Below are 19,745 nucleotides of genomic sequence, written 5' to 3' on the forward strand. Positions count from 1 at the left end.
TTAGTGGACTCCGGCGCAGGTGCGAACTTCCTGGACGCCACCCTGGTATACCGACTGGGGATTTCTACCCGTCCACTCGAGGTCCCCTTGCACACCCGTGCCCTGGATGGAAGTGCCCTCTGTAAGGTAACTCGCGTCACTGAACCCCTCAACCTCATCATTTCAGGCAACCACCATGAAACCATTGAATTTCACGTCATGCCATCCCCCAATAATCCGATTGTTCTCGGTCTACCCTGGCTAAAGCTCCATAACCCACAAATAGACTGGACCAATAGCAAGCTGCTAGGCTGGAGTACTGGTTGCCACTCATCTTGTCTCAAGTCTGCTCTTGCACCCACAGAGGTCACTGTTCCTCCACCTGTTCCAGAGCCTCCTGACCTGACTTCAGTTCCCTCTGTCTACCATGACCTGGGGGAAGTGTTCAGTAAACACCGTGCTCTATCACTGCCCCCCCCACCGTCCCTACGATTGTGCCATCAACCTGCTTCCTGGAATTCCCCTGCCTTCCAGCCGTCTGTTTAATTTGTCACGCCCCGAGAGAAAAGCCATGGAAACCTACATCCACGATTCACTATCCGCCGGGATAATAAGACCCTCCTCCTGTCCTATGGGCGCTGGATTCTTCTTCGTGTCCAAGAACGATCAGTCTCTGCGTCCCTGCATCGACTATCGGGCCCTGAATGACATCATGGTAAGGAACAAATACCCATTGCCCCTAATTAATTCCCTTTTTGAACCCCTCCAGAAAGCCTCCATATTTTCTAAGCTGGATCTGCGAAATTCTTACCACCTGGTTCGGATCCGGGAGGGCGATGAGTGGAAGACTGCATTCAACACGCCCCTGGGACACTTTGAGTACAGGGTAATGCCCTTCGGACTCATGAACGCACCTGCCGTCTTCCAGGCCCTGGTCAACGACGTTCTCCGCGATCTACTCAACCGATCTGTCGTCTACCTGGATGACATCTTGATCTTCTCCCGGAACCCTCAGGAACATGTGATTCACGTAAGACAAGTTCTCCAGCGGCTGCTGGAGAACAAGCTCTTCGTAAAGGTGGAGAAATGTGAATTTCATGTGTCCTCTGTAAGATTCTTAGGGTTCATCATTGAAGAGGGGCAAGTGAGTATGGACCCAGAGAAGGTCAAGGCGGTAATTGAGCGGCCCACACCAGCCACCCTTAAACAACTCCAGCGATTTCTGGGTTTTGCACATTTTTATAGGTGATTCATCCGGGACTACAGCCGTGTGGTTGCTCCCCTCACCCACCTTACCTCGTCCTCCATTGCCTTTGCCTGGACCCCCGAAGCTGACACTGCCTTCACCGACCTCAAGAGGCGCTTTTCGTCAGCCCCCATCTTAATCCACCCAGATCCAGCCGGCCAGTTTGTAGTAGAAGTGGATGCTTCTGAAACTGGTGGGGGGGCCGTCCTCTCCCAAAGGTCAGTGTCTGACAATAAACTGCATCCCTGTGCCTTCTTCTCTAGGAAATTCTCGCCTGCAGAATGTAATTATGATGTCGGGAACCGGGAGCTGTTGGCAATCAAGATGGCACTCGAAGAGTGGCGACACTGGCTCGAGGGAGCGGAACAAACCTTTCTGGTCTGGACCGACCACAAGAACCTGGCCTACCTCCAGTCGGCCAAAAAAAGGTTAAACTCCCGCCAAGCTCGTTGGGCACTTTTCTTTGGGCGTTTCAATTTTACCATCTCTTATCGTCCCGGTTCTGAGAACATCAAGCCAGACGCCCTGTCCCGGCAGTTCTCCAAGGAGGAACGTCCGGCTGAACCCGAACCCATCCTGCCCTCAGCGTGTGTGGTCGCGGCGGTCACATGGGAGATCGAGGAGGCCATTAAGAGGGCTCAGCAGGACCAGCCTGATCCACGTCCTGACCCTAACAGCGCTATATTTGTGCCTGAGTCTGTTCGCTCTCAGGTCTTGCAGTGGGCCCATTCCTCACGCCTCGCCTGTCATCCGGGCATCCGGTGCACCCTATCCCTCCTAAAGCGCAGCTTCTGGTGGGAATCCATGGAGGCGGATGCCCGGGCCTTCATCCTCGCCTGCACCGACTGCGCCCGCAGCAAATCTTCCCACCAAGCTCCGGCCGGCCTTCTTCGTCCCCTGCCTGTCCCGGGTCAGCCGTGGAGCCACATTGGGATGGATTTTGTGACCGGTCTCCCCCCCTCGGAAGGTAACAGTCATCCTCACGATTGTGGACCGCTTTTCGAAAGCAGTTCACTTCGTGTCGCTCCCTAAACTTCCCACAGCCCGTGAAACTGCAGACCTGCTGGTGGCACAGGTAGTGCGCCTCCACAGGATCCCCGCAGACATCGTCTCAGTTTGCGTTCCAGGTCTGGAAGACCTTCTGCCATGCCTTGGGGGCGTCGGTGAGTCTGTCTTCTGGGTACCATCCCCAGACTAATGGGCAAACAGAGAGGGCAAATCAAGACCTGGGCACGGCCCTGCGATGTATGACCAGCCGCAACCCATCCTCTTGGAGTAAGTTTTTACCGTGGGTAGAATATGCCCACAATTCGCTCACCTGTTCTGCTACCGGCCTATCCCCTTTCGAGGTCTCCCTAGGGTACCAGCCACCACTGTTCCTGGCCCAGGAGGAGGAGGTTGCTGTCCCGTCCGTCCAAGCCCACATACACAGATGCCACAAGGTCTGGAAGAACACCCGCGCCGCCCTGCTTCGCTCCTCCAAACATAACCAACGCTTAGCTGACCGTCGCCGGACCCCCGCTCCGGACTACCAACCGGGTCAGGAGGTCTGGCTTTCTACCCGGGACATCCCACTGCAGGTGGAATCCAAAAAACTCCAGCCCCGCTACATAGGACCTTTCAAGATCTCACGCATCATCAACCCTTCCGCAGTCCAGGTGAGACTACCACCATCCCTAAAGATTCACAACACCTTCCATGTCTCCCAACTGAAGCCTGTGTCCAGCAGCAGTCTGTGCCCTCCAGCTGTTCCCCCCCCACCCCCTCGAGTTATCGATGGCCACCTTGCCTACACAGTCCAACGGCTACTGGATGTGCGCCGCAGGGGCCGAGGCTACCAGTATCTGGTGGACTGGGAAGGCTACGGTCCAGAGGAACGGAGCTGGATCTCCCCTCGACTTATCCTTGATCCCTCCCTCATTCGGGACTTCCATCGTACCCACCCTGACAAGCCTTGTGGGCCGCCAGGAGGCGTCCGTTGAGGGGGGGGTACTGTCATGCCCCCGTGTTTCGGTTGTCATGTTGATTTCCTTGTGTTCCTGTTATTTATGTTCCTTGTGCTTTTGTGTTCCTCACCATGTCTTTGCTTTTCCCCACAGGGTGGGCGTGACCTTTCCCCATGCACTCCTTAATGACTTCCAGCCTTCAGCCATTTTCTCACTCGTTCAGGTCGCATTCCTCACACCCTCACTTATTAGTTCTAATTAGTACCAGATTATAAAGTCATGCTTTTTGTTTCGCCCCTTGCCAGATCATTGATTTGTCGCCTAGCTTCGCACCACGCAATCCGCGTATAACCCAAGCCTAGTTCTATTTTCCGTACCCTGATTCTCTGCACCTCCTTCGTTTCCCTTACATTGCACTGTTCTTTCGGCCACTGAGTTCGGTTCATGCACTTTGTTCAGTGTTCCCCTGTCTGTCGAACCTACGTGGTTGTCTTCGTCGCGTCTCGTTTTGTGTTCCCTTGTTCTCCCCAGTTTACCTCCCCAGCTCCAACCTCCCGGTCCAGCCCGTCCTTCGCCGGCCTCCCAGTCCCCAGTCCAGCTCCGCCGCCGAAACCGGGGGAATCCCGTCCAGCGCCACGCCCAGCCAGATCCCGGACCACCTCCTCACAAACCCTCACGGTCCCTGCTCCAAGCCTGCCCGGGTTTCTACCGCATCCCGTTCAGCGCCACGCCAAGCCGGATCCCGGACCTCCTCACCAACCCTCACGGTCCCTGTCCCAAGTCTGCCCTGGTCCCTACCACCCTCTGCCGTGTACTCAATAAAACCCCTTTCCTGAATTCCATCAAACTGCTGTCTCTGAGTCCTGCATATTTCTAAATAACATGAGGTCCCCAGGTAATACTAGTCCCGTGCGAATAGGGCTTTACAATGTAATTTATACTTTGTCACATCAAAGTGTCACATACCTCAAATTGCCTCATGCAAGGCATTTAAATGAATGTACAAAACTGCTGGTGAACACCTACAGAATGCATATTCCTCTAGAAAACATATCTTTATACTTGGTTGTCAAGCTGATTTTACTAAATGTACTAATTAGCTACTTACAATAAATACTGCATGTAAAATAAATATTGTACATACCATTGAAGTACATACAGTTGAAAATTCCAGAAAATGATGTCATGGCTTTAGAAACTTCTGATAGGCTAATTGACATTATTTGAGTCAATTGGAGGTACCTGTGGATGTAATTTAAGGCCGACCTTCAAACTCAGTGCCTGTTTGCTTGACACTATGGGAAAATCAAAATAAATCAGCCAAGACCTCAGAAAGAAAATTGTGGACTTCCACAAGTCTGGTTCATCCTTGGGAGCAATTTCCAAACGCCTGAAGGTACCACGTTCGTCTGTACAAACATTAAATGTCAGGAATTGTGAAAAACTGAGTTTAAATGGATTTGGCTAAGATGTATGTAAACTTTTGACTTCAACTGTACATTCATACAATACTTCATTATCTCCATGGGGACATGTCTCTCGCAGCATGTAACATTCACATTTACGAACAGATATTTAGACCAAGAAAAATACAATCATTCACACAACAGAAAAGCTGGGCAGCTAAATACATACTGATACAAATTTCACATATTCAAGCCTATTCAATCAATCTTGACTCTTACAAACCCGTCCACACATATATTTGGCCTGTTCATGTACTATATGCTTATACACACAAGGCCAAGTGACTTGAAACAATTTAGAAAACATTAGGTAGCATTGATTTGGAATACAGCTTATTTAATTTAGGTGAGGCAAGATAGCCTATATAGTTTGTAGCACAGTAACTTGGCATCATTTTGATATAATGGCAGGCCTAGATTTAGCCAGTTTGAATGAATGAGTTTTAGATTTTTATGAGATTCTGATTTACTCTGTGCTGATATGTGTTCGATTAATGTAAAATATCCCTTGGGGTGATTGTAATAGTAAGATATAATCCCATTATTGAAGATTAAAAAAATGCCAAAATTTAAAATAAATAAATACTCAAGAAATTCGGATTTATTTATTGATTAATTCATTTCATTACATTACATTACATTTATTTGTCAGACGCTTTTATCCAAAGCGACGTACAAAAAGTGCATTTCATGGTCATAGACAACTACTAAACACAGGTTCGATAAGGTACAATACTTATTTTGTACAGCTATTTCTAGCCAAGAACACAGTTTAGTTCACACAGTGAACACTATTCAGGCCTAACATCTGCAAAGCCAACTAGGCAGAAGAACAAGCTACAGTATTAGGACAAATACAAATTACCAAAAAGTGCTGGGATGGGGCAGCATGTAACAAGTGTCATGGAAGGGGGGGGGGGGGATTTAGAGTGAAATATACAGCGTGGTGGTAGTTAGTCCAGGTATAGTCTGAAGAGATGAGTCTTCAGGCCACAGCGGAAGATGGGTAGTGAGGGGGAGGTTCGAAGAGGGATGGGGAGTTCGTTCCACCACTGGGGAGCTAGGGTGGAGAAGCTCTGTGATCCCTTTGGTCGGGTGGGAGGGGGTACAAGGTGCCCTGCTGCTGCAGAGCGGAGTGGTCGAGCAGGCACATAGGATCGAATCATGTCCTTCAAGTGGATGGGGGCTGTCCTGTTGTCTGCAGTGTAGGCAAGGGTCAGGGCTTATATTTACATATTTATTTATTTCTATGTATTTGATTACTTAATTAATATATTTCCGTATTCATTTATTTCTGTATGTATGTATGTTTTTTTTTTTTGGTCCTCCATATTTTTTTCCTCAGCGTGTGCCGTTGAGGTTGTTTCCAATCTCATTTTGCGCTTCACCATTTTGGCTCCTCCCGCCCTCTCGGTCCTATCCATAGACCGTACAAATAGGTCCTATCACAGTACTCGGGTCCTCTTTATGGTTCCGTCACGTGCAGCATTTTGTAAGAACAAACCAATCGCGGTGAAAGGAGTGAGTTTAAAACCAGGACACAGCAAGACACGCTTTATCTGTGTTTGTCGCCGTGAACTGTACACGATTGAACATTTCAAACCATATCATCGCCAAAATGTCCATGGTTTTGGATTCCTTTGGAGACGAATTAGTTTTCTTTGTGAATGGGAAGAAGGTACGCGCTTGTATTCCATCGGTTTGATTTGAATACCCTATGTATAACTGTTCTGTTAACTTAATCTATTTAACCATGTAGGTAGCGTACGTGCTTATTTTATTATATGCAACATAACGGGAAAACTAATCTTATGCAACATGAACTAAACCGGTATCGTTTTTTTTACTTTACGTACCTTTTATTGTACTTAACTGTGATATGAGGACTGATGCGATGTTTTCCTCCATTTGTGGATTGGTGCATATGGCGTAGATCCACTGCCTTTGATAGCGACGTAGGCTAACAACTGGTTATAACATTGACGTTATTTATTGTAGTTTTCAGTTTTAGGTACTGTGCCGTTTCCATGTCTGTCTGATGTGTAACTATTGGCGGACACTACTCTTCAAAACGTACAGAACGATGCGATCTCATGTGCATATTATTCTTTACATTTTTCCGTGTGTGCTTCCCGCGATGTGCGATTGAGATGATTCTTTGTGCTTCTGCCATCAGAAAGACCAACGCTTAAAAGTGGTCATAAACAAGTCTTTCATTGAAGTAGTTTATTTCTTTTCAGATTGTGGAGAGAAATGCGGAGCCAGAGATGACTCTCCTGACATACCTCAGAAGAACATGTATCCTATTCTTTTTTTATTCCCAAGGGGGCTGATGGAAACTGGTTTTAGGGTATTTGAGAGAAATTCAGTGGATATACCTAGTGCTTTATTCTAGAATGTAGCCTATATCTTTCTGGTCAAGTTAATCGTTGATCAAAGTTTATTCAAATTTACTTGAGGGGGTAAGGAAACTCTCTGCTTGTTCTGTTGTAGGACAGGCAAGGGCTTTTAAAATTTCACCAAACATGATTTAGGACTTTTACCCGTGGGCATTATGGCGTATGTTGTACTTTGTCCTGTTTGCTTAAATGTATTTACATTGCCTTCAAAATGTGTTGACATGTCCTGTAACAACTTTTTTTTTTTTTTTTTTTTTTTTTTGCTAAATACTTGAAAAAAGTATTTTTTTGCAATACATTGATATTCTTTCTACTTTGCTCCAGTTTGTTTACCCAAGGTAAAGCTTTAAAAAAAGGCTTGGCCATATGATGGTGAGGCAATATCAATCTTAACCATCTGGGCTGAATAAGGAACACCCTATTGATATTTGTGTCCTGCTTTACGGCTTCATATCATAAGCATAACTCAATGTATCTGCTCTTGCATCAGTAGCTTGTCTTGCGGGTAGTTTAGTGGTAATGGCCACAGAGAATTCTTCCCTGTTAATTTCTGTGTTTAGCTCTTTGTTAGAAATGCATACTTCACGAAAGTCAAAAGCCTAGTAGTTAAGTGGGCGGCAGTGTAGTATAATTGGTAAGGAACTGCTACTGTAACCCTAAAGGTCTCAGGTTAGATTCTCAGGTAGGACACTGCCATTTTACCCCTGAGCAAGGTACTTAACCTGCATTGCTTCAGTATATATTCAGCTGTATAAATGGATGCAATGTAAACGCTATGTAAGAGTTGTGTAAGTTGCTCTGGATAAAAGCATCTGCTAAATGGCTGTAATGTTAAGTTTAAAGGGAGGCATGCCAAATGACGCTGGACTGCTTTTAATCTCATTTAACATGTTGACCATTACCTCATTGCATGCACCCATTTGTAATCATTTCTAAACAATGGTTATAATGGCTTTCTTTTGTTTGAGTCACACTAGCTGCAAAACGCTGAGCGTTAGATAAGTTTGAACAAAAACGGAATGTCATTTGAAATTTGTAGTGTATATAATCTGAAACAATTTTGTACTCTGCTGTTCCTTAAACTGTCTTTCTCACAAGATCAGACATCCACTTTTAATCCAGGTCAACGGCCTTGCGGTCTGTTTAATTATCTTTGGGGGTTGCAGCAGCTATGACTCAATCCTGCTTCAGCAGCATTTATTCTGGTTAAAGATTATTGAAGTTTGGCTTTAGCAGTAAAGATGATAGTATGCTTTTATTTTCACACATTTTCAGATATTTTGTTCTCATATGTTTGTGTTTTGAATGATACAAACTTCCTCCTGCTAGAGACTTTGCATTGCTTTATATTATAAATGAGTTTCACAAGTCAATATCTTTAACATCCTGATTATCAGTGGGTCTTACCGGAACTAAGCTCGGGTGTGCAGAAGGTGGCTGTGGGGCCTGTACTGTGATGGTGTCCAAGTTTCACCGATGCCAGAACCGGATTGTGTATCCTTCAACAAACTGTGTAGTGCAGCGCAAGATTCTTCACCAAACTAAACCAGAACAATAATCTAGGCTTCTTGGATTTCTCCCTGTCCCACCATAAAAAAATCATAACATCAAATTTGGGGTAGGATTAAGTGCACGGCCATAAGTTGCCATATTTATTTACAAGTAGAAGAATTGTGGTGTTTTCCTCTTATTTGGGGAAACATGTTTGAAGTTCTGTACATTGTACATTCACACAGTTGAGTATTTATTAAAGAAGTTCAAGTTAAATACCTTTTTTATAGGTATAATAGAAGAAAGGACAGCTATAAACTTGGAAGTTGGAAACTCCTCAGGCATTCCCATATTTCTTATTCTGAATGTCAGATGAAATGGCTAGTATCTTTATTACGATTTATCCTGAATATACACTTCTTTTAACAAGATCATGGGAAAATCTTAATGTAAAGCATACCAATCACCACATGGTTATGAATAAAGCTCAAGCAGTTAGTGGAATAACCAAGGCCTTCCATGTGCATCCAGCCTTGTAAATCCAAAAGCATGACTTTTAAATGGCAAATGATGCATTTTTCCGTCAAACTAATTCTATGCCTCAGCAAAGCAGGTCAGAATCTCTGTTCTCTATGGTGTGGATTTTCAACACCCCTGAATGCCATTAGTGGCATGTAATCAATTATATGCCCTTGTGTGTAGCTTTATATAATCTGCAGTTAAACTGTCTGCTGCTTGGTTTCAAGTCCTTAATAACCTCATTTCAGTCACCACTCTGTAAATGCCTGTCTGGCTCCAATCTGTTCCCTCCACCACTGTGCTGTTACGACTGTTGAGGGCATTGGGAGTGTGGCCACTAAGCTTCACCCAGTTCAGGTGATAACTGTGATCATAGAACCTCCCCCTCATGCTCTGAACAGCAGTTGAAGTAATTACTTGATATTTGGAAAAGTTTTGGTCAAATGATTATTTGTCATATTTGTTCCAGCGCTTTCCAACCTCAGTCTTGAGGATCCCGTGTATGCTGGTTTTTGTTCTAACCACAGTTGCAATCTCGGAATTTTAACAAGCTGTGCTCTAGGGCCACATTGTCAGAAATAGCTATGAATGCCATGGAAAATAAAAATCCTATGTGCATATTGTGCTTATAGCAAACAATTATATAATGGGTAACTCAAATTGATCAAATTAAATTCTGAGGTGAATCAACAGGCTCCTAATTAGGTTGTTGAACACTTTTTTTTAAGCTCTTACATCGTTTTTTCTGTAACTCCAGGACATTTTGTAGAATCCCCACTGTCTTAAACTCTTATCTCCAAAATTATATACAGTACATATGTAGTTCAAAGCTGGAAATAAAGAGAATGTTTGTACCAATATGACCAAATCCCTTGATCATACGGGAGTCTCGCTTGGATTTCTTTTTCAAATTATCATAAGAATAACCCGAAGGTATGCCGATACAGTGGTGAATCTTTCCACTAGGGCTGCCCCCTGAAAGTCGACGATTCGAATTATCTGCCAGAGACCCCTCAGTCGACTGAGATTCTTTGAGTCGAGCAGTCAGTTTAAAAAAAAAAAAATAATAATTTTTTAAGACCGTCAATTTGAATTACAATACCGGAATACATCATTATAGAATCTTACAAAAATGGACAGTGGTTATATTACAATATTGAATTATAAACAAAATAAAGGGAATTATAAATTTAGTGTTTATATTCTTGTAACCTGCGCGTGCTTGAAATTTCACGTGATAACATGCGCGGAAAACTGGAGGGAGAAGCCGAAACCTGAAGAACACTGCATAGCTTGGGGAAAGTAAGACCACTCTCATTAAATCATTCATTTTATAGGCCTATTTATTTTGTTGTGTCGGAAAAGCCTGAATACTAACGTTTGCTTTTTCATCTTAAGTAATTATAGGCTAATCCAAATTTGTGTTTAATTTGATTATTTAGGCTCTTACACTTGGTTTAGATTTATTAGTTATTTTTAGGCTGTGTTTAAAGGGAAATGGTCTACAGAAATAGAATATTCTTTTGAGGAGATGTCAGTTATTTCAGAGCGGACAATGCCGTGAATTTATTTAAACCGTTTGCATTCATTTTCATCTAAAATAAGTCTAATCTTAAATTGCTTAGTTTGTTAATTTATTATTTTACACGTGTATTTAGATTTATATATTACTTTTTTGTATTTAAGAGAGAGAGTCTTGTTGAATTTCAAGGCTGACAATACCGTTTATTTAAACTGTTGTATACAAACACATTATTTTAAACTAAAATAATTCAAATCTTAAATTGCTTCATTTGTTAATTTATTTTACATGTTTGTTTTAGATGTGTAGGCCTATATTAGGCTTCTTATATTTAAAGAGAAATAAAGAAGTAGCCTAGGCCCCTATCCTGTTGAAGAAGATATCTCAGTTATTTCAAAGCGCACAATACCATGAATTTATTTAAACCGTTTCATTTGTTTGTTCATTTTTAATGTTTAAAGCAAAATAAAGAAGTTATAAGAGCTAGGTTTAACCAGAAATACCTGTGTACTGTCTCATTATTCCGACACATGATTCCGACAAATCCGCACGCAGGCTAATGCATTGTCGGCAATTCAGATCAGCCATCTGGCGTCATATACAGTTGTCTTAATGGATTTATTGATTTTTAAATGCTCAAAAAGATGTTCATATGACTCTGTTGCACTTGACTATATTAACGTGGTCTAAATCAGCACTGAATGTAGGCCTACTATTTTTCCAGAAAGTCTGATGGACCTTTATATATAAAACAAATCGTCATATTGAACTGCCGAATCCGATTCGACTAAGAAAATTCTGAGTCGGGCACAGCCCTACTTTCCACTAATTTCATACGTGGAGATGTCTCTTAAGATCGATCATTTATTGTCTTGAGTTTGAAAAATAAATACGCAAAAAGAAAGCAGGGGTAGGTATATACAATGTCCATGTGCAAAACACCACTAGCAGTTTAGGCCCAGTGTAACTCTGTTCATTTCCTTCTGGTTTGATTAATACCTCTTTTGTCCAGTGCAGGACAGTATAAACTTTCCAACAGCGTTTCACATGTCACATTTTATTTATTTACATTTTTTAGACTGGCTCAGACCCACGTGCATCTCATTTTATTTATTCTTTTTAATTTTTTAGATGGACTCAGCCCCACGCTTTTGAACTGTTGCTTCATCAGTGTTGTGCAGTAAGCTGTAACATTATGCAGAAATATACAAGCGCTCGTTGCAAGATAATCGTTTATTTCCTTTGATTGTTTGATTTTACTCGTTTTGCCAACTTCTCTGCATAGCTAAAGCAAATTCTCTGGGGAGTGGGTCTAAAGACGAGGAAGCATGAGGTCTAGCCAGGATGCATATGAAAATGTATGTATTACTACTTGTAAGATTTCAGTTATTTGTCATTTTTGATATTGTTACATTTGCATTGGCCCTAAGAGACAACAGTTAGCCTTTGCTAATAATGCTCAAAACTTTTGAATTGGGGGCTAACTAACAGGCCTAGCTGTTTGTATAGTGGTATCATTAGCGTACACTGTGCAGTGTCAATGCAGTGTAATGGCCTGCTTTGTTAGATCTCATACCACTCACAATGAAATTTAAGAGGTTTGTGCTATTCTCTAATGCAGGGATTTCACGTGCTGTAATGTAGGTGTTCATAGGTGGCTCAGTGATGTTATATTTGCACTGATTTTCTGTGAAGCCCAAAAATCCCAAACCTATTTCTGATGGCGGAATATTATTTTACTGTATATAACGTGGGATATTAGTATCTCCATGGGCTATAACTGGCACTTAGGGCATGGGAAATACTCATTAAAACTTATTGTGTGCTAGGTGAATGTGAAATTTCCCTTGTGATCATAAATGGTAATATTTGTAAAATGTTGTCCCATCTCCATGCAACGAAAGATTACATACTGTAGAGTACAGAAAAACATACAATAGTGAATTATTACATATTTAGGTAAGTGTAACACTGTGTAGTCACAATTCGTGAATTATTTTTCAATGTGATTTAATGTTTCATCTTAAAGCATCATAATGGCCAAATTTATATGCTTTATAATGGACAAAAAGCATTTTATTAATTTTTGGAGCGGTGTTTAGACCCCTAGATATTTTAGACCCCTATACTTATAAAATGATGGTAATTCCCACTTGAATATGATACAAAAGTGAATTTCATAAGTCAAAGCAGTTGAATTGTTGTGAAATGATTATGCTATGTATTACAGAAATGCTCAATTTAGACATTTTGGATTAGTGGTGTGTCATTTGTGAATGATTCTTTCCTTTTGAACAAATCTTTTTAGTGAACGGAAGGAACTGACTTGCCTCCATCTAAGGATTCGTTCTTTTTGTTGAGCTCTCACTAAGTTAAATTTGGATTTTGCCATTTTCTGAAACTGCAGCTACTCCTATGTTTAACCATTTTTCACCATTGGGCTCTGTTGTCTGTAGTAGCCTATGACAGTATTGATCTGCTTGAGTGGGGCATGCTTTGTTCTGAGCCCCTCCCATTGGTGTGACCAAAGCAACAACAGTCCAGTTCCTGAGCTTACTTTTTACTTCAGTAGTTTTGCATATCACCCTCAGGTTTTGCACACTTGTGGTCAAGGAGTTTAAGATCCAGGATGTGTTTAGTTCTACGTGTTGTGTACATGATCTGTCAGTATTTAATTTCAAATTAAATACTGACAGATCAGTATATTTTTCGTATTTTCACCAAGATAATGTTATTTTTATTTAGGTAGAAATAATCAAATGTTGTAGTATTGTAACTGATACAAGTGGCTTGCGCCATTTTCCAAGTCTCTGTGATGCTCATGTCCAGTTATAAAGCCTTAAATAGGGGATTGCCCAGATTTGGCATATGCACAAAGGGGTTAAGAGGGTAAATAATCCTTCTAAATATGAAAAGTACCTAATTAAGAAAAAATTACAGTTTAAAATTTTGGGATTGTGACTGGTTGGTACGAAAACCAGCACTCAGAGGTGCCCCAGGAGTTTCGGAACCCCTGGTGTTTAGGTGAAATTCAAAGAATGAGATGTCACACGGGCTATGCTATTCCACAATTGAAAGTGGGAAAATTTTAGGTTTATCCTATGAAAACAATTTCTTCAGAGTGCGCTATGGCAATTGAAACTAAATATAAATAAAATTAATCAAAGACCTCTTTGATTATGGGTGAAACCAAACACACTTAATTAGGCCCATTCATAAAGCACATTTGAAACTCAGCACTGAGGAAAATAGCCCAATATAGGTTTGCAAATACAGGGCGGAACACACTTATGTTCATTTTGGGGAAATGTGCAGGCTATATGTACCCCGCTTGCTGGAAGGTCCCTGAACTCCACTTAAAAAAAAAAAAAAAAAAAAAAAAAATTTCAGCTACTGTCTGATTTACACTTCCAATTGCTCATTCAAGGCTGCGCACACATTGATGCATGAATAACTTCATGATTTATCGTGAAGTTAGTTGTAGTAATGTCCAAATCGATGAGGAAAGCTGCTTTATTTGTTTCTTGCCACACAGGTAAACTATTATAAAGCAAATGTACTGCCCCACAGTCCAAAGTTTTTCACTTTAGAAGTCAGCAGTTATTATGCAAACCTGACTTAATGCTTCACTAAAATCAGTGGGTCATTAAAAAAAATCTAACCACATTGAAGGCATTACTACTCATTTCACAAGAAAAATTAAATGTGAAGTGTTTCAGATGTCAATTGGTTATTTATTGATACATTCGTATATTTAGACGTCTTAAAAACTGGTAATGCTGCCAGTGTCCTGGGGGACTTCTACAGCTGTTTCAGAAGCGATATGGCACCAAAAAAAACTGGTGCTCGTTCTTGTTCAAAATAACCCCAGAAGGGATTTGGAATTGCTGAAATGAAATGTTATTCAAATTGTAGCTAACCCCTGTCTTGACATCATCCTGATTGTTCAATTCTGATTCGTCCAAGTTGTGCCAGGGAAGAGGCCCTTTAGGTTTTCTGACATAGCTAGACGGCTAAACGATTGAAGAAGAAATTTTTTGCATGTATTTCTTCGCCAAGATCTTGTCTACAGTGAGGTATAAAGCATTTCAATTTTACGCTGGGTGTTTTTTTATTTTTATTAGGGTCAAAAAGGGGACATGAGCCTGGTCGATTCCAGTTCCCAACCTCAATGGAATTTTGAGACATTTTGGCATGTATTGCCTTTGAGAGTACACCTTTCATTAAATGTTGCATCCCATAACAATACATACCAGTAAATGCATACAGTATATTAGCTGCACTGTACGAATAATACAAAATATTGGTTCATGTTGTTGAAGAAAAACCGATAACCCCACCCTAAAAGTCGCATAGGCGACGATTCGTTTCTCTCCAACGACAGTGAAGTGAAGTGGCTGATTTAAAAAATTGTATTAAAGCAAACGGTTATATTTTGGCAAGTTAGGAATTTATATGTTATTTGATTATACTGTAGAATTCATGAGATTAGGCATGAAGAATAAACTGTCAAAACATGTTTTCTGAAAGATGGCCAAAACGGTGTGTTTGTACTGGTGTGTGTTTGTTATAAATGCCTGGCCTGTGACCAGGTCACTGTTTCTTTTCCTTTAGTCACTTAGCATTATCTTCAGGATTGGTCCATGTCGATACAGCAATCAAATTAGCTCAACTGTAACCTGTTTAACGCATTCTATTTGCTGTGATAGATCCCTTGTAGAATTTATGATAAATTCCATTCCTCTCCGTTTGAGGGTTTGCTCCCCACTGGGAGTTTTTAAAATTATTTTTACCTCATGTACATGCTATTTTGGGGATCAGTCCTGGTGTTTGCTCTTTTTGCTCAGTCTCTTGCCTTGCTACGCTGGAAAGTGTCTTTGTGACAGCTCTCTGTAAAAAGCACTATACAAATAGAATTGAATTGAATTAGCTAAATACATTTAACATTAAACACATTTAAAATGAGACATTCCAAAGTCTAACATTGATGGGTATAATTTATTTTGTAAATATTTAATATTATTACATTATTTATTAAACTAGTATATTTAATAATTTAATAAATATTAAACACCATTTAAAATGCCTAAGGTTTTCCAAAAGGAACAATAAATGAAGATGGTTTTAAACAGTGTCCCTAATCTCCAAATCTGAATGGTAAATGGGCTTCATTTGTGTAGTGCATTTCCCAGCAACTACTGCACAAAGCACACTTGCGCACTTACTGAGGCTGCAAGGCCGGTAGCAGTTGGTTAGTGTCCTATGTGAAACTGACATGGATAGTATAGACTGAGGAGGAGACTTATTTGATTGTGAACTAAATATAACTGCAAGCGGTAATTAATTGGCTCCAAGCAGAGTGCAGTAATTAGGGCTCCAAGCAGCGAAGCTGGTGGAACCCTATTGTATTTGTTAGGATTATTATTATTATGGGTCCAAGCAGCAAAGCTGGTGGAACCCTATTGTATCTGTTCGGATTATTATTATTATTATTATTATTATTAGGGGTCCAAGCAGCGAAGCTGGTGGAACCCTATTGTATCTGTTCGGATTATTATTATTATTATTATTATTATTATTATTCTTATTTTTCTCCGCTAAAACCAAGCAGCGAAGCTGGTGGAACCCTATTGTATCTGTTCGGATTATTATTAGGGGTCCAAGCAGCAAAGCTGGTGGAACCCTATTGTATCTGTTAGGATTATTATTATTATTAGGGGTCCAAGCAGCGAAGCTGGTGGAACCCTATTGTATCTGTTAGGATTATTATTATTATTGTTATTATTATTATTTTTCTCCGCTAAAAGTGTCTGAGGCTCAGCAACCATAAGTCCTAGAGCAACCAAATTTGGTCGGTGGGTTCCTATGGCCCCCCACTACTCAGGCAGTACAAATCACCTATGTTGGCCAGATGGTGGCGCTATAGCAAAGGGTCATGCGTAAAAGGCCATAACTCCCACACCATAAGTTAGATCAACACAAAACTTCATCAACCGATGCATCTGAACGTGCTCTACAACTTTGCCATTGGCACCACCTATGTCCGCCATATTGTTTGCCCACCACTTAGACTTTTCTATTAGTTGGGGTGCGGAAGAGCTGTAGCTCCAAATCTAAAGTGTTACGACATCTAGTAAACTTATTTACGGCAAGCGGCTAGAAGACATCCATGGCGACGCAAGTAATCCGACACCGTAGGGTCTAGATTTTATCAGTAAGGGGAGGGTCTGAACGTCGGGGAAGCAATGGAAGACTGTGCCAGCCACAGTGCATGCTAGGCTACTAAAAGTTTGTTAGTAAAAGCTTTTTGAGAGGATGAATAATTACTTTTCTTTGGCATGGATCCATTTGAAGACGGTATCGGGTGAGTTTGTTACGCTTTGAATCTGTCCTTATGCTGAGAAATAGCTAAACCATTTTATTGATAGGTTTTGAGTTTCTGTGCAAACGCGCAAAAACACGCTGGTATAATAAAACAATGACGGTAATACATATATAGTCCGCTTCGTTCCGTTGCTACCATAACATAACAGACGGTTCTTGTGTCTACAGCTGCAGTTTCTCGCTGAAATTACTAATATTGAATATAAACAAAAGACGCAATTTATGCTGTAGTCTGTAGTATGTCTAAATAATTTGGTACTCTGAGCGCAGTACACCGGTAGCAGCGGTGGCGAGTTGATATTTAGTTTTTTGCTACTAAAAGTTTGTTAGTAAAAGCTTTTTGAGAGGATGAATCATTACTTTTCTTTGGCATGGATCCATTTGAAGACAATATTGGGTGAGTTCGTTTAGTCTTTGAGTCCGTCATTATGCTGAGAGAAATCGTATTCCGTAGCAACAAGATAAACCTGACATTAGCCCTAAAATATGCCAATACAGCAGTGAAAATGCTGCTCACTGAATAACAAACTGAACGAGACAAAGTTTTTAAAAATGATACCATGTCCTTCTACAGTCAATATCTGGGACTAAATATTGAATAAATATACAATCTTAAAATTGGTTTTCACTCGTAGAGATGTCCCTTTTGAGACTGAGTGGTCACACATTGTCTTGGACAATCCGTTTGTGAAATATACATGCATTTGTGATGCCTGGGTAGGCTACCTTCAAAAATAGCTGTGCGTAATACCACACCTGTTGCTTACAGCGTTGTCTCCCTTTTTAGTAGGCTACAATTTGGCTTAATTGACAATTCATTTATTCAGGAGGTGAGAGTAGGCCTATAAGCTTTCTAACGATGTATAACGTCTTTTTTTGCTTTTGGAATAGCGTTTTATAGGTCAGCGTAACCCAAAATTTTCTTATCTGCCAATGTCTAAATGAGTAATACGGTAGGCTACTCTGCGCGCAGCACGCAGGTCGCGAGTTGATATTTCATCTTGTTTCGTTTTTTCTCAATGTCATATTTCTTATTTGAAATGTGTAGGCTATTTATGTGTTATTATTCTATCTGTCTCTGAGGCGCTCTGAAATGTGCATTCTCTGCTAAGCTGAGCAGTGGATTGGAATATGTGTCTGACACCTATTTTAGTTGCGGCGCGGAAGCACTGCAGCTCTACATACACGCCGGACCATCTAAATGCTGTTTTATACTTTTCTGTAGTCTGCATAGTTTCCGTTGTGTCCGGCACTCATGAAGGGCCAAATCATTTGTGCGGCATATTGCACAGGTTGCGCATGCCACGTAATTTAGATTTTGTTACTGACCGTTATAGTTCAAAAGACAACACCTTCATTCATATTTTCAAACCTACTAAATACTGCACCAATGACCACAAAAATGCTCAGCTAGATGTGACTTGTTGCAACGACGACATTCACCTGACAAAAGCGCTTTTAGTTGCATATTTAATGTTACCTATCAGTTTTGTGAATCAAATGTTATAACCTGTTAGTCAGAGCCGTATACCAGTGACCTCATGTCGGCAGTCAACCAATCATCTTCTTTACGGCGTATGCGGGCACTGGTTACTAACTACATGCTTTTAATTTCTTGAGGAGGTCTGCGTCTGCAACGCGGCCGTGGTCTGCAATCGTCGCACATGCCGCACAACCCCTACTCAGATCCATTTTTACGTGTACTATGCAGAAGTATAAAACAGCCTTTAGTGTTACGACACAGTAAAGGCCTTTATGCCAAGTGGCTAGGAGACATCCATGGCGATGCAGTAGATATGTTGGGTGAAAGTATATGATCCTGAGGACAAAACCATTTTGAAATCACTCCATAGGGGCGCAATAGTGCCAATGCTTGTACCCCTCCCAACGCCGCCTGCGGCTTTAATTAGTAGTGATGTTGATCAAGTCTGATGTTAATTGGGGAAGATCTAAGTTAGATGATTTAATGTTGATTTTGGTCTGAATAGAAGATATAATCTGGAGATATTCTAAAAAGTGATTCTGCCCAAAGCTGTACTTCTGGATCAAATGAGAGAATGAGACCAGAGTATTATTATGGAAGATATGTTTGAGGTGCATGATACCTTTACTAACCCAGAATGAAAAGTTTAGTGGTTTTCTGTTAACTAAGATATCAGGATTGTTCCAGATGGGAGTGTGTTTGGTGGGTGAGAATGATGTTAGTTATTTGGTGAAATTTCCATCAGGCTGTCAGAGTTGTAGGGTAGGGTTGGTAGGGTTTTTGAAACAAGGATGGTGTGCGATGGAGCAGTTTATGAACAGTAAGTCTGATATATGGATTTCATTACATAATGTTTGTTCTATGTCTGTCCAGGAGTTGTCGGATTGATTTGGATTGGTCCATTTATGAATGTATTGGAGTTGGTGGGCAATGAAGTAATGGAGAAATTTGGTGCTTCCGGACCTTCTTTGGTTTTGGATTTTTGTAAAGTGGCTAGTTTGATTCTAGGTGTTTTGTTTTTCCAGTAGAATTTTGTGATGATGGAGTCTAGGGATTTGAACCAGGGGGGTGGAGGCTTGATGGGGATCATTGAGAATAGGTAGTTTATCATGGGTAGTATGGTCATTTTGATTGAGGCAATTCTGCCTATGAGGGATATTGGTAGATTCATCCAACGCTGAAGGTTGTCCTCTACTGTTTTGAAAAGTGGGTTGAAGTTGAGATTAACTAACTCTGACAGCCTAGGGGAAATGTTGACTCCTAAATATGTGATATTACCAGTGCGCAGAGGAAGAGGTGGTGTTTGGACT

General features: G+C 41.2%; 1 protein-coding gene across 1 annotated transcript in view; it reads left to right on the forward strand.

Moving 5' to 3' along the window:
- The first annotated feature begins 6,110 nt into the window (after positions 1-6,110).
- The window catches only part of LOC118223068 (xanthine dehydrogenase/oxidase-like), a 333,979-nt gene continuing 320,344 nt past the window's right edge, over positions 6,111-19,745 (forward strand). Inside the window, 4 exon segments of the mRNA XM_035409186.1 lie at positions 6,111-6,315; positions 6,878-6,935; positions 8,434-8,530; positions 9,295-9,403. Coding sequence (XP_035265077.1) covers positions 6,256-6,315; positions 6,878-6,935; positions 8,434-8,530; positions 9,295-9,403 — 324 coding nt within the window. The 5' untranslated portion in view covers positions 6,111-6,255.

Source organism: Anguilla anguilla, chromosome 1, assembly GCF_013347855.1.
Source record: "Anguilla anguilla isolate fAngAng1 chromosome 1, fAngAng1.pri, whole genome shotgun sequence".
Lineage (NCBI taxonomy): Eukaryota > Metazoa > Chordata > Actinopteri > Anguilliformes > Anguillidae > Anguilla > Anguilla anguilla.